The 11,738-nt window shown below is 53.4% G+C and overlaps 7 protein-coding genes across 7 annotated transcripts; 4 read left to right on the top strand and 3 right to left on the bottom strand.

Moving 5' to 3' along the window:
• Window positions 1–164: 164 nt before the first annotated feature.
• Window positions 165–2,204, bottom strand: BPL1 (biotin--[acetyl-CoA-carboxylase] ligase BPL1; the record flags this gene model as incomplete). Its single annotated transcript, NM_209534.1, has 1 exon — window positions 165–2,204. One exon carries the CDS (start codon window positions 2,202–2,204, stop codon window positions 165–167), a length of 2,040 nt encoding a protein of 679 aa, NP_984181.1.
• Window positions 2,205–2,629: 425 nt separating this feature from the next.
• CRD1 (cardiolipin synthase) lies at window positions 2,630–3,460 on the top strand (the record flags this gene model as incomplete). Its single annotated transcript, NM_209533.2, has 1 exon — window positions 2,630–3,460. The coding sequence occupies one exon, from the start codon at window positions 2,630–2,632 to the stop codon at window positions 3,458–3,460; it is 831 nt and encodes a 276-aa protein (NP_984180.2).
• Window positions 3,461–3,550: 90 nt separating this feature from the next.
• On the bottom strand, window positions 3,551–5,140 carry CCT4 (chaperonin-containing T-complex subunit CCT4; the record flags this gene model as incomplete). Its single annotated transcript, NM_209532.1, has 1 exon — window positions 3,551–5,140. The coding sequence occupies one exon, from the start codon at window positions 5,138–5,140 to the stop codon at window positions 3,551–3,553; it is 1,590 nt and encodes a 529-aa protein (NP_984179.1).
• A 237-nt stretch (window positions 5,141–5,377) lies between these two features.
• On the top strand, window positions 5,378–6,445 carry AGOS_ADR082C (cell division cycle protein 123 family protein; the record flags this gene model as incomplete). Its single annotated transcript, NM_209531.1, has 1 exon — window positions 5,378–6,445. The coding sequence occupies one exon, from the start codon at window positions 5,378–5,380 to the stop codon at window positions 6,443–6,445; it is 1,068 nt and encodes a 355-aa protein (NP_984178.1).
• Window positions 6,446–6,712: 267 nt separating this feature from the next.
• AGOS_ADR081C (cell division cycle protein 123 family protein) lies at window positions 6,713–7,756 on the top strand (the record flags this gene model as incomplete). The annotated part of the gene is made up of 1 exon (NM_209530.1): window positions 6,713–7,756. The coding sequence occupies one exon, from the start codon at window positions 6,713–6,715 to the stop codon at window positions 7,754–7,756; it is 1,044 nt and encodes a 347-aa protein (NP_984177.1).
• A 33-nt stretch (window positions 7,757–7,789) lies between these two features.
• FRE1 (ferric/cupric-chelate reductase) lies at window positions 7,790–9,865 on the bottom strand (the record flags this gene model as incomplete). The annotated part of the gene is made up of 1 exon (NM_209529.1): window positions 7,790–9,865. The coding sequence occupies one exon, from the start codon at window positions 9,863–9,865 to the stop codon at window positions 7,790–7,792; it is 2,076 nt and encodes a 691-aa protein (NP_984176.1).
• Window positions 9,866–10,579: 714 nt separating this feature from the next.
• Window positions 10,580–11,638, top strand: AGOS_ADR079C (uncharacterized protein; the record flags this gene model as incomplete). Its single annotated transcript, NM_209528.1, has 1 exon — window positions 10,580–11,638. One exon carries the CDS (start codon window positions 10,580–10,582, stop codon window positions 11,636–11,638), a length of 1,059 nt encoding a protein of 352 aa, NP_984175.1.
• Window positions 11,639–11,738: the final 100 nt, after the last annotated feature.

Raw genomic sequence — 11,738 nt, 5'->3', positions numbered from 1 at the left:
ATTTTTATTGCAATCACTAATAAAAATGAGATAGATTTCTCACTTATGAACTTCTGTATATGTTATAGCATCCCACTATTAATTAACGTAAATATGTATCTTTAATGTTTTGTGTTTTATCAAAAACATAATTCTTTTCAAAGTGTTGGCTATATATCAGCGCTCTATCCTGCTCTACGCGACAGCAGACCGCGGAATATATCAAAAGTGTTCCCATCGGGCTGCAAGTGATACACTTTTCCGGTATATTCATCATTGGAATTCTGTTTTAGTTCATTGGCTATTAACAGCCCATAATCAGGCGTGATTCCGCTAATTTTCGCTCTGCAATTATGCTCCGTTAAGGTTATAACCTGGCCAGAGTGCATCCACAGTTTATAATACCTTGGTAGTATGACATGAGGACCGTGATTCACAAAGTCTTTGAGAATAATATCCAACTTATTCATATATTTCGCCAGTAATTCTTCCGCACTTAATTCAGGCAATAAGTTCAACCCCATGTTCTTCCTTTCGACGTTTAAAATATCAACCCATGACTTTAACGATACAGTTGGTAGTTCATTAGAGACATTTAAACCACAGCCCAGTAGCAGAGAATACTTATTATTCATCAGGTTGCTATTTACCAACAATCCTGATATTTTAGCGTACGATTCTTCTGCGTCTGCTGGCACGGGTAGTTTCGCATTTACCCCCCCACCCAGCAACCTGAGTTTATTTTGATAATAGTAGTGAGGCTTCAAAACATACATATCGTTGGGCCACTTAATCCTAATTGGAATATCTTCAAAGCCCGATCCATAGGATAAGATGGCCTCACAATATGCCAGAATAGCCAGGTACTGGACAAAAACAATCGAAATATGTTTGCCTGTTATAGGAGAAACTAATGGCAAGGAGATACAGGTAGTGGAAGCGGAAACTCCTCTCGGATTTACCCAAGAATTGCTCCCGCGCCCTCGTCCTGAAAGCTGCAATGAGCCAACATGCAATACTGAATTTTCAGGCAGGAGACCAAGGAGCTTTTTATTGGAATCCAATAGAACGCTGGTCGAGGTTACCACATCACCATAGAGGAGCACAGAGCCAATACCTGTATCCTTTTCCAAACTGGCAAAATACCTCTCCATATCGAAGTTTGGGGTCAAAGAGCGTGGGGGAAGTACCTGGCCGTGCGCCCCAAGAACCAGCTGTTTTGTAGCAGTCTCGGGATCGTGGTCCTGTAGAAAACCTTCTGCACAAGAATATCTCTCAAAGCCCTCGTGCAAAGCAAACTTGTCAGAGTTGTCCTCCAGTATATGATAGGTGGCTAGGGGCTTAGAAGACTCCTTGAAACCTTCCACGAATCTGGACACCAGTTCAGGACGTGACGGCGAACAAAGCAGCAGCGGAGTCAGACTGGGAGGTAGACGTGTAATGGCCTCATTGCAATCCAACCCTGCCTCTGTTAAGATATACCGCATGAAATGCGCCCGCGATAGCTCATGCTCTCTCAGTTTCGCAAGAAGTCCGGGGGCCAGTCCATCCTGCGCGGCACACATCGAGCTCGGATTAAACTCCGGGTGTGGCGAGGTGAGCAATGCCTTTCCCTTGCCCACAGAGCACAGCACTACTGCAGCACGAGGTGCGGCGGGCTCCATATCGGTAGGGATATCGACCTCTTCTTCAAAAGATGCTAGAATGCTGACGTTTCCATACTTATGGGCATCGAGAAACACAGATCCACCATTGTAGTAACAAGCAAAAGACCCGGCTCCTGCTTCCGATGATTTTAGCATTGCCGCGCGTGCCCCCTCCTCCGAGCTGTACTGGAAACCTGAAAAGGCAGGCCCCCGGGCGACGTCGGGGAAGAACTGCAGTTCTCGTGGGCCCACCACCTCCAGTGGCCCGTCGACATCGAATTCCACCCGGCTGCTCCCGAAGTATCCTCCCGCACAGAACCCAATGTATGTCCCGCCGAGCTGGCTCACGTACCGCCTTATAGCCGGCAGAGCGGCCTTGCACTCCCTGCCAAACGGCAGGTCCGCACCCCCGGGGAACACGAGCGCTGCCGTCTTCCCCTGCCACGGCTCGCTCGACAAGGCCTTGGCCTGAACTGTAGACACCGCATAGTGCGGCTCCAGCAGTCTCCTTAGTTCGAGCAGCGTCTGTCTCACAGACTCCGGCGACGCACCGGGCCCATTGTACACGAGCACGTTCATGTTGTTTCTCTTCCGTGCTGCGTTGCTCGCAAATGTGTGAAGACCGGCAAAGAAGCCGTACGCTATGTTCCCACGCCTGAATGCCAAGATAAGCGACTCAGAGCGACCTTTAGCCACGCTCTGCAGTTAGCTGTTACTGCTCCCTAGCGGCGATCAAGAAATTTTTAGTGAGGAATCTCGGTGATCCATGCTGGAATGACTACGACACCGATTGACGTCCGTAAGCGCCAAATAGAGGACCGCCTTCCGTATCGGAGGGCTGTAGTCGGCTCGGAGAAGTTACTTCAGGACCCCTGGTAGGTCTTTCTATTTGCAGGCGAGGCCACAGATATCGCTGGCTCATCGCTGCCAAAAGTACTAAATTTTCACGTAGACGTTAGTTGGCCCATCCATCGGTCTCTTTCTTAGCTAGCTAGCCGGTAGCCATGATTGTAAAGCCACTCAGCCCACTATGGAGGCTACCAGCGCTGGAGGTCCGTGCCCGTATAGCAGGAAACAGGTGGATGGTGCCTGGAGTGCTCGTTGGGCGGAGTTACTCTTGCAGGGCAGGCCCGCCCAGCGAACAGCAGACACATGACGCTGCGCCGAAGTCAGTGATATGGACGGTTCCCAATATCCTGACGATGTCACGCATAGCGTGTGCGCCCTTCATCGGGCATTGCATTATGACGCAGCAGCTCATGCCGGCGTTCTGTCTGTTTGCATATTCGTGTGTCACGGATTTCCTAGATGGCTACCTGGCGCGCAAGTACAAGAGCAGGACCGTGGCAGGGACGATTCTGGATCCCATGGCAGACAAGCTACTGATGATCGTTACGACGGCTGGTCTGACGCTACCGACGGGTCCGCAGCTGATCCCGCTGCCAATTGCGAGTCTGATCCTGGGACGGGACGGGCTGCTTGCGCTGAGCGCCATCTACTACAGGTATGCCTCGATGCGGGCTGTGTACGGGAAGGTGACGTGGGGCACGTACTGCGACTTCTTTCGGTACCCCAGCGCAGAGGTCAAGCCGACGCTGATCTCAAAGTGGAACACGTTCCTCCAGATGGTGTATCTCGGGTGCGGTCTTGTTGTGCTGGCGCTGGGTCCCGACGAGGCAAGGCCCGAAACGGAAGGCGAGGGGGATCCGTGGTGGCGCAGAGCGTACCGCTACCTAGGCTACGTGGTGGGCGCCACGACCGTGCTGAGCGGAGCGTCGTACATATTCAGCAAAAGCGCGGTGAAGTACCTCAAGCCGCAGGGCCCGCGCCCATAGAGTAGCGTCAGCGCAAGTAATTTACTTCATTCATTCTATTTGGTATTAAAGTATATTTATATGTACAGCGCGGAAGCAGCGGGCGAGAACTCAGCGGCTGAAAGTGATGTCGTCAATACGTAGGATGGATTTGACGCACTCTGCAGCGAGAGTAATGGCGCTGGTGCTGACCAACACCGGCTGCAATATGTGTTCATCGTATGTATTGGTGGTGCCCGAACGCCTCACGGATATGCCTGCATTGGTCTCACCACTCTCGTGCCTCGAACGCAGCTCTGTGACGACCTTGATGCTGTTCAGACCCGCGTTCTCCGCCAGAGTCGTTGGAATCACCTCCAAGGCTTCGGCAAACTCCTGCCAAACAAACGCCTCAACTCCCTGCATGGCGCGCGACTCCCTCATGATCGTGCGCGAAACCTCGATTTCTGGCGCGCCGCCACCGGCAATCAAGGCACGTTCCTTAACCAGACAGCGGATCACGCACAGTGCGTCGTGCAGCGATCTCTCAGTCTCGTCAAGCACGACGTTGTTTGCGCCGCGGACAATGCAGGAGACGGTGGGCTTCGCGTTGCCAGTCTTTATACCGGTGATCTTGACAATCTTGGTTCCGTCGCTGTCGATTTCCTCAACCAAGTCTGCAGAACCAAGCCTGTCTTCGGTGAACAGCTCTACATCGGAAATAGGCTTGCACCCCAAACTCTTGGACAGGAACTCAATCTCGTCTCGCTCGACGTCCTTGATGACCACTATATTTAGCTTGGACAAGAAATGCAAGGCGAGCTCGTTGACTGCGTCTCTCAAGATCGATTTCTGGATGAGCAGGACATTGCACTTCGCCTTCTTGATTTTCTTACAGATCTTCAACAGGTATGCCCGCTCCTCCTTCAATATCTTGTCCATCTGCCTGTAGTCGTTGACCACGATGTTGTTCTCGGTGTCTGGCTTGGGAGGCGAGATCTGGAACTGGATTAATCCAATCTTGGCCTTCTCCATTCTGACCGGGCCGCCCGCGCTTTTCACAATGTTCTGCGTGAGCACCACGCCGTCTACCATCTCGGTGTCGTCGATGGTCCCGCCGACCTTCTTCACGAGCCGGATGTCATTCAAGTCCACGTTCGTCGAAGCCTCGTTCGTCAGGCTCAGCACACAGTCCACCGCGAGCGGCGCCAGGAACGTCGAGTACTGCGACACAATCTTCGAGCTCAGCGACGTGCTCGCCGCGCGCACCAGTTCTGCGCGGTCCTGCAGTGAAATCCGCTTCGACATCCCCAGCAGCACCTCCACCGCGCGCTGCCCGGCGCGCTGGAACGACTCAGCGATGATCGTCGGGTGAATGCCCTTGGCCAGCAGCTTCTCCGCCGCGCCCAACAGCGCCCCGGTCAGAATCACCACCGACGTCGTCCCGTCGCCCGCCTCAGAGTCCTGCGCCGCAGACACCTCCACCAGCATCTTCGCCACCGGGTGCAGGATCGCCATCTGCTTCAGTATCGTGTGCCCGTCGTTCGAGATCAGGATCTCCCCGCGCGCCGTCTTGATCATCTTGTCCATGCCCTTGGGGCCCAGCGACGTTCTGATCGCATCCGCGACTGCTCTGGCAGCAATAATGTTCGCCTTTCTCACTTCCTGCGGCTTCTCGCGGTTTTTGAACGTCGCATTGCTGGCACTGACCTTCGGTGGCATCTTAATATACTTCCTGATTCCGCGCCCCAGAAGCCTTACTTGCTGCTAGAGAAGTTAAGGTTGTTTGTTTATGCTGACAACGCCTAAGTTACCGTCAAACGATCAGATTTTTGCCACTGGAATTTCCCTTCGTACAAACGGATACTTGATCCTTTGATCTCCAAGAGCTGTTCCATCGGGATGGCCTGCTGAGTAGTGCCGGGTTGAAGGGAAAATCGGGGCTCGACAACTTGGGAAATGTCTACGGAGGACGCGGCGTTAACAGGGATCGCGGTGACGGCAGAGCTCAAAAAAAAATGCGCGTTTTCCAGCTGGTATGAGGCGTTCAAGGGCCACACTCCGCGGGCCGAGGTGATTCGGCCGCTGCCCGAGGAGTTCGTGAGCTACGTGGATCAGCGCGGGATCAGGCTGGCGCGCGAAGAGGGCTCGAAGTATTTCTACGGCCAGGAACTGGAGCCTACGACGGACGGAGAGTACAGCGACTGGGAGGGCGGCGACAGCGCGAGTGAGCGGTCGTTCGTGCCGCTGGACCCGGTGGCGGACTTCCCGGAGGTGCACGCGCGGGTGAAGCAGGCGATCGCGCGGTTCGGCGCGGTGGCGCCAAAGCTGAACCGGTCCGCGCCGAAGGATGCGATGTGGCGGCTGCGGAATTACTCGATGAAGTGCAATGAGGCCAACGATGTGTATCTGCTGCTGAACGGGTCCAGCCACGTAGCCTGCGACGTGAGCGACACACTTCTCGATTGGTTGGCCAGCACCGAGGATGAGCCGGTGATGGAGCTGGTGCTGCGAGAGTGGCTCGACGTGAACCCGGCGCTGGAGTTCCGCGTGTTTGTACGAGGTGGGGAGGTCCTGGGCGCGTGCCAGCGGGACCTGAACTACTATGACTACCTGAAGCCGCTGGAGGAGAAGCTGAGGACGGCCATTGAAGACTTCGTGCACGACGTGATGCTGCAGCGGCTCCCGGACGACACCTTTGTTGCGGACGTGTACATCCCGCGGCCGTTCACAAAGGTCTGGCTGATCGACGTGAACCCGTTTGCGCGGGAGACGGACCCGCTGCTGTTTTCATGGAACGAGCTGTGCACCCTGAAGCCCAACGCCGAAGGGCAGCCGGAGCTGCGCCTGGTTGCGGAAAACTACATCGGTCGCTTCGCGGAAAACAACATCGGTCGCTTCGCAGCGAAGGAGCACTCGGAACACCAGGTACCTCTGGACGTGGTCGAGGCAGGGCTCAATCCGCAAAGCATGCAGAAGCTGGTTGAGACATGGCGGGATTTGCTTAAGATACAGGAAGAGGAATAAATAAGTACAATTAACTAATAAGATGGTATCTATCTACCAGGTGTAGCTTTCCTCCTCTAGGTCGACATCACACTGGAGTTTGCCCGTGATGCTAGATTTCACAGCTGACAACGCCTTAGTTACCGCCAAACGATCAGCTTTTTGCCACTGGAATTTCCTTCGTACAAACGGATACTTGATCCTTTGATCTCCAAGAGCTGTTCCATCGGGATGGCCTGCTGAGTAGTGCCGGGTTGAAGGGAAAATCGGGGCTCGACAACTTGGGAAATGTCTACGGAGTACGCGGCGTTAACAAAGATCGCGGTGACGGCAGAGCACATCAAAAAATGCGCGTTTTCCAGCTGGTATGAGGCGTTCAAGGGCCACACTCCGCGGGCCGAGGTGATTCGGCCGCTGCCCGAGGCTTTCGTGAGGTATCTGGAGCAGGACGGGATTAGGCTGGCGCAGGAGGAGGGCTCGGTGTCGTTCTACACGCAGGAGTTGGAGCAGACGGCAGAAAACGAGTACAGCGACTGGGAGGGCGGCGACAGCGCGAGCGAGCGGTCGTGCGTGCCGGTGGACCCGGTGGCGGACTTCCCGGAGGTGCACGCGCGGGTGAAGCAGGCGATCGCGCGGTTCGGCGCGGTGGCGCCAAAGCTGAACTGGTCCGCGCCGAAGGATGCAACGTGGCTGCTGCCGAATAACTCGATGAAGTGCAGTGAGGCCAACGATGTGTATCTGCTGCTGAACGGGTCTGGTCACGTAATGCACGACCTGCAGGACGCGTTCCGCGAGTGCGTGGACGGTGGGGCGGAGCGGCCGGCGCCGGAGCTCGTGCTGCGGGAGTGGTTCAACCTGAACCCGGCGCTGGAGTTCCGTGTGTTTGTACGAGATGGGGAGGTCCTGGGCGCGTGCCAGCGGGACCTGAACTACTACGACTACCTGAAGCCTCTGGAGGAGCAGCTGAGGACGGCCATCGAAGACTTCGTGCACGAAGTGATGCTGCAGCGGTTCCCGGACGACACCTTTGTTGCGGACGTGTACATCCCGCGGCCGTTCACAAAGGTCTGGCTGATCGACGTGAACCCGTTTGCGCGGAAGACGGACCCGCTCCTGTTTTCGTGGAACGAGCTGTGCACCCTGAAGCCTGACGCCGAAGGGCAGCCGGAGCTGCGCCTGGTTGCGGAAAACAATATCGGTCGCTTCGCAGCGAAGGAGCACTCGGAAAACCAGGTACCTCTGGACGTGGTCGAGGCAGGGCTCAATCCGCAAAGCATGCAGAAGCTGGTTGAGACATGGCGGGATTTGCTTAAGATACAGGAAGAGGAATAAATAAGTACAATTAACTAATAAGATGGTATCTATCTACCAGGTGTAGCTTTCCTCCTCTAGGTCGACATCACACTGGAGTTTGCCCGTGATGCTAGATTTCACAGCATAGCGGAAATGGTCATTAAAGGTCGAAGGGCCGCTGCTAATAAACGTGACGTCCTGTGCCTGGTTAGACGAGAGCAGGATCTGCTCTTCCACGATCTCTTTGAGATCTGGGCGCAGGAGGAGCCTGCAGATATCCAGCGAATCCACGAACTTCGCAGAGGCGGAATCGGCAACATCTGGGGTCAGTTCTTTAGCCGACTCATTGCTCCTCGTGTAAATAATTTTGATGTCGCAGTTCCGGTCCGCCAGGTACCTCAGCTCATGCGAAAACCAATGCAGATATGAAAGGTCATTTATAATCCAGTAGAATGAATGGGTGAACTGGCTTTCCTTGTCCAACAGAGAGACGAAGTGTGGGTAGACCGCTGCTACGCCAAGACCTGCGCTGGCGCCCACGTAGCGCCGGTCAGGAGCAGCAAGCCGCGGAATGGTGTTTCCATAGGGCCCTTCTAGAAGCACCTTGTATTCGATGGACTCTTTCCCGGATAGAAAGATCCTGTTTAGCAGCTGCTGCGTCACGCCCTTGTGCACTTTGAAATAAATCACCAGGTTGTCGCCATCGATCTTGGGTGTATTAAGGACGGTGAACGGGTGCGACTGGAATGGATAGAACCAAGCATCCTTCCCACTAATAAAATAAACGAAAACATAAGCCCCCGGGTAATATTTGAAATGCTTTGGCTTCTCCACTGTCATCTTGAGCACGCGATCCCCAACATCTGTTAATGTGGCCTTCTTGATGCCTCCAGCAAGTACAATGCGAGCTATCCGGGCCACACGCTCGAAGCAGTAGATGGCAACCATCGACCAGACCCAGCCGTGCCATCCCAGCGTTTTGATGTGCATATACATGCATACAATAAAGACAATGTTGAAGAGCTTGTGCAGTATCAGAAAGAATTCGTACGTTCTTTGGCGAATGAACTTTTCACTATGCAGGACAAGAAGCCCGGCCAAAACCGTTGCAAACAACCCCCATTTAAAATAGGCGTCGCCCCACCATGCTTTAAATCCCCCGCCCTCTTTGCTCTCACTGTAGACAATCCATATTAACGAATGGATCGCGGCAAGGACAAAGCATGCGTATGCAGTCCACTTGTGGTAGAAATTAAATGTAGAGAACGACATGCCGGAGAGCGGAATGAAAGGGTTGTTGCGAATTCCAAAGAAATAGATGACTGGAAACAGGGATATGGCCATGAGGTCCACCCGGTAACTGATAAGATCCAGATCCATAAACCACTGCGATGTCGTGAATGGATGCGGTAGCTTAATGTTGTAGTCAAAGCAGCACAGCAGCACAGTTAGTGCCACGAAACCGGTGACAATCAGACCATGAAGCCTTGTAGGGAAGTTTAGCGGGAGAATCCGGCAGAAGAAATAAGTGCGCTCATGATAGTCGGAAAAAACGGACGGTAGTGCGATATGCTTCTTAACCCAGTTCCAGCGCATCGGGCGTACACCGAATACACGATCGCAGATGTTGAAAAGCGTGGCGAAGCCGACTACCGCAGCCCAGTAAAAAACAAGAATCCACCCAAACCACTGCGATTTCCTCACGGAATCATTGAAGAGCTGAAACTTCGTGTAGTACCAGCTAAATTCCTTCGGGTTGGCCCTCAAGGTCGTGTTGACCGTCTGCTTCAGGTCTTCAGGTGTGGGATCGCGCAGAAATGCCGTGCCGTTGTGGTAGAAGCCATACATGTCTTCGAGCGAATAATTGTAGTTGCCCCTGTCCTTGCATCTCTGCGACACGTGGCGTAATGCATGTTCGATGACCTTCTTTGAGTCCGAGTTCGACACTATGCAGTTCGTCACCGTTCCTAGCCAATTAACGTTCCGGCAGCGGCACGCGTACGCACGCTGGCCGTTGCCAGTCGACCCGCACCCCCAGTTGAACGTTTTGTCGTAGTAAATGCATGCGGTGGCGAGCGCAGAGTCTACTATGACCAGTGCATTTATTACTAGCGGCAAGTACGCCAGTACGACCACAGGGATTTTCATTATATCAGGGCCGCAGCAGTGCCGGATTCTATGGTACCCAGCACCGTTGTGACATCGTTATCCGATTTAACAGTCGACTTTTTATAGAACTCCTGTGGGCGGCAGTTTCGTTGGTGCGCTCTCGAGCAAATTCATCCAAATGAGCACATTGTTCTGTATCTCTGAGCAAAATCGGCCAGATCGAGAAAATAGGTAATCATGGCGAGAAAAACCAACATTATGTGCTCAGGGAAGCACCTAAAGTGCTCGATATTGGCAGCCTTCAGCACCCGGATGCATCATGCACCCACTAAATGGTTTCCATTTTTCTGCATCGCCGTTTTATTTTCCGTTCGTTGCACGGACCATTTTAGACAGGGCCATTAAGCTCTATTGCTGATAGGCCTCGAGAGAAAGATTTCCTGCTGAGCAACTTGTGGCCGGATTGGCCTTGGTGGTGAGGAAGAGGTCGAAAACCATAGATATAGGCACCCGTAGCCCATGCACTTTATCACGTGAATCTATGCTTCTTGGTCGGCCGAGCTCTTGATTAAATAGGCAGGCGCGGCCAGCGCTATCAGTATTTTGCACGCGCGGCCGTTGGACGCACTGCATGCGGTAAATATCGATCAGTCATCCAAGTATGGAGTGGCTGCAGTAGCGATTGCCAGTTGGATTTTGAGGTGTTCTCTTTGCTCGAAGCCACATTAGACTACACAATGCAACCAGGCCTCCATGAGTACATTGGGAGAACAGGACAAGCTGCGCGCGCTGGTCATCGGGGCCGGCGCCGTTGGAGTCGTCGCAGCCTATGCTTTATTCAGAAATGGTGGGGCAGAGGTATCGCTGGTTTCCAGGTCGGACTACGACCGTGTTGTTTCACAGGGATATACGATTGATTCCGTCAACTACGGGAACGTTACCGGGTGGCGTCCGTCACATCTATACAAATCGCTGACAGACGCGATCGCTGCTGATGTGTTCTACGACTATGTGGTACTCACCACCAAAAACGTGCCCGATGGACCTGTGCAGGACACCGTTGCGCACATACTAGCACCCATCCTCGACGCAAACAAACGCGTAGACCCGGAGAAGCCTTTCGGTCTGGTGCTGATGCAGAACGGCATTGACATCGAGCACACCGTGTTACAGGACGGGGATACCGCCGATCGGAAGCTGGCACTCCTTTCGGGCGTCCAGATGGTTGCCTCTACTAAGATTGAACCGGGAAGGATCAGCCAAAAAACGCCGGACCGCCTGTATGTTGGTGCGTTTGACATTGCGGACGAGCTTGCAATTCAGTTTGCAAAGCGGTTCGTTAGTCTGTATCATAACGAGGGTGTCAATGAGGCACTGTATGACGCCAATGTCAGGGAAACAAGGTGGACCAAGCTTCTATATAATGCGTCCATCAACCCCACTACCGCCCTCGTCGGACTCGATGTTAGCCGCTGCTTAAGCTATGGGATACAGGGCAAATCAACCGCAGAGCACATATTCAGGCCAGCCATGAAGGAGATCATAGCTGCAGCCGCCAGCGAGGGCATAGTGCTGGATGAAAAGCTTGTTCCTTTCTTCATTGATATTACGGGCAAGATACCTTTCAAGCCATCCATGTGTGTTGATGCAGAGCATTCCAGGCTAATGGAGATTGAAGTGATCCTCGGGAACCCTATTAGGATCGCAGAGAGACACAATGTCCCTGTGCCCACTTTGTCTATGCTTTATCATTTATTGATTCTTGTGCAGGGAAAACTGAAGGCCCAACAGGGAATTGTCAACCATGTTTAAACTTTTCCATGTGCATGGAGCTCCGTATGTAGCAATATATTCTCATAGCTAGAGATCTCACTATATATTAGCTTGGCACATTTATGTCATATCGACGTTC

The sequence above is a fragment of the Eremothecium gossypii genome, chromosome IV (genome assembly GCF_000091025.4).
Source record: "Eremothecium gossypii ATCC 10895 chromosome IV, complete sequence".
Taxonomy (NCBI): Eukaryota; Fungi; Ascomycota; class Saccharomycetes; order Saccharomycetales; family Saccharomycetaceae; genus Eremothecium; species Eremothecium gossypii.
Note: the sequence above shows the minus strand (reverse complement) of the source record. Positions and strands in the feature narration are given on the sequence as shown.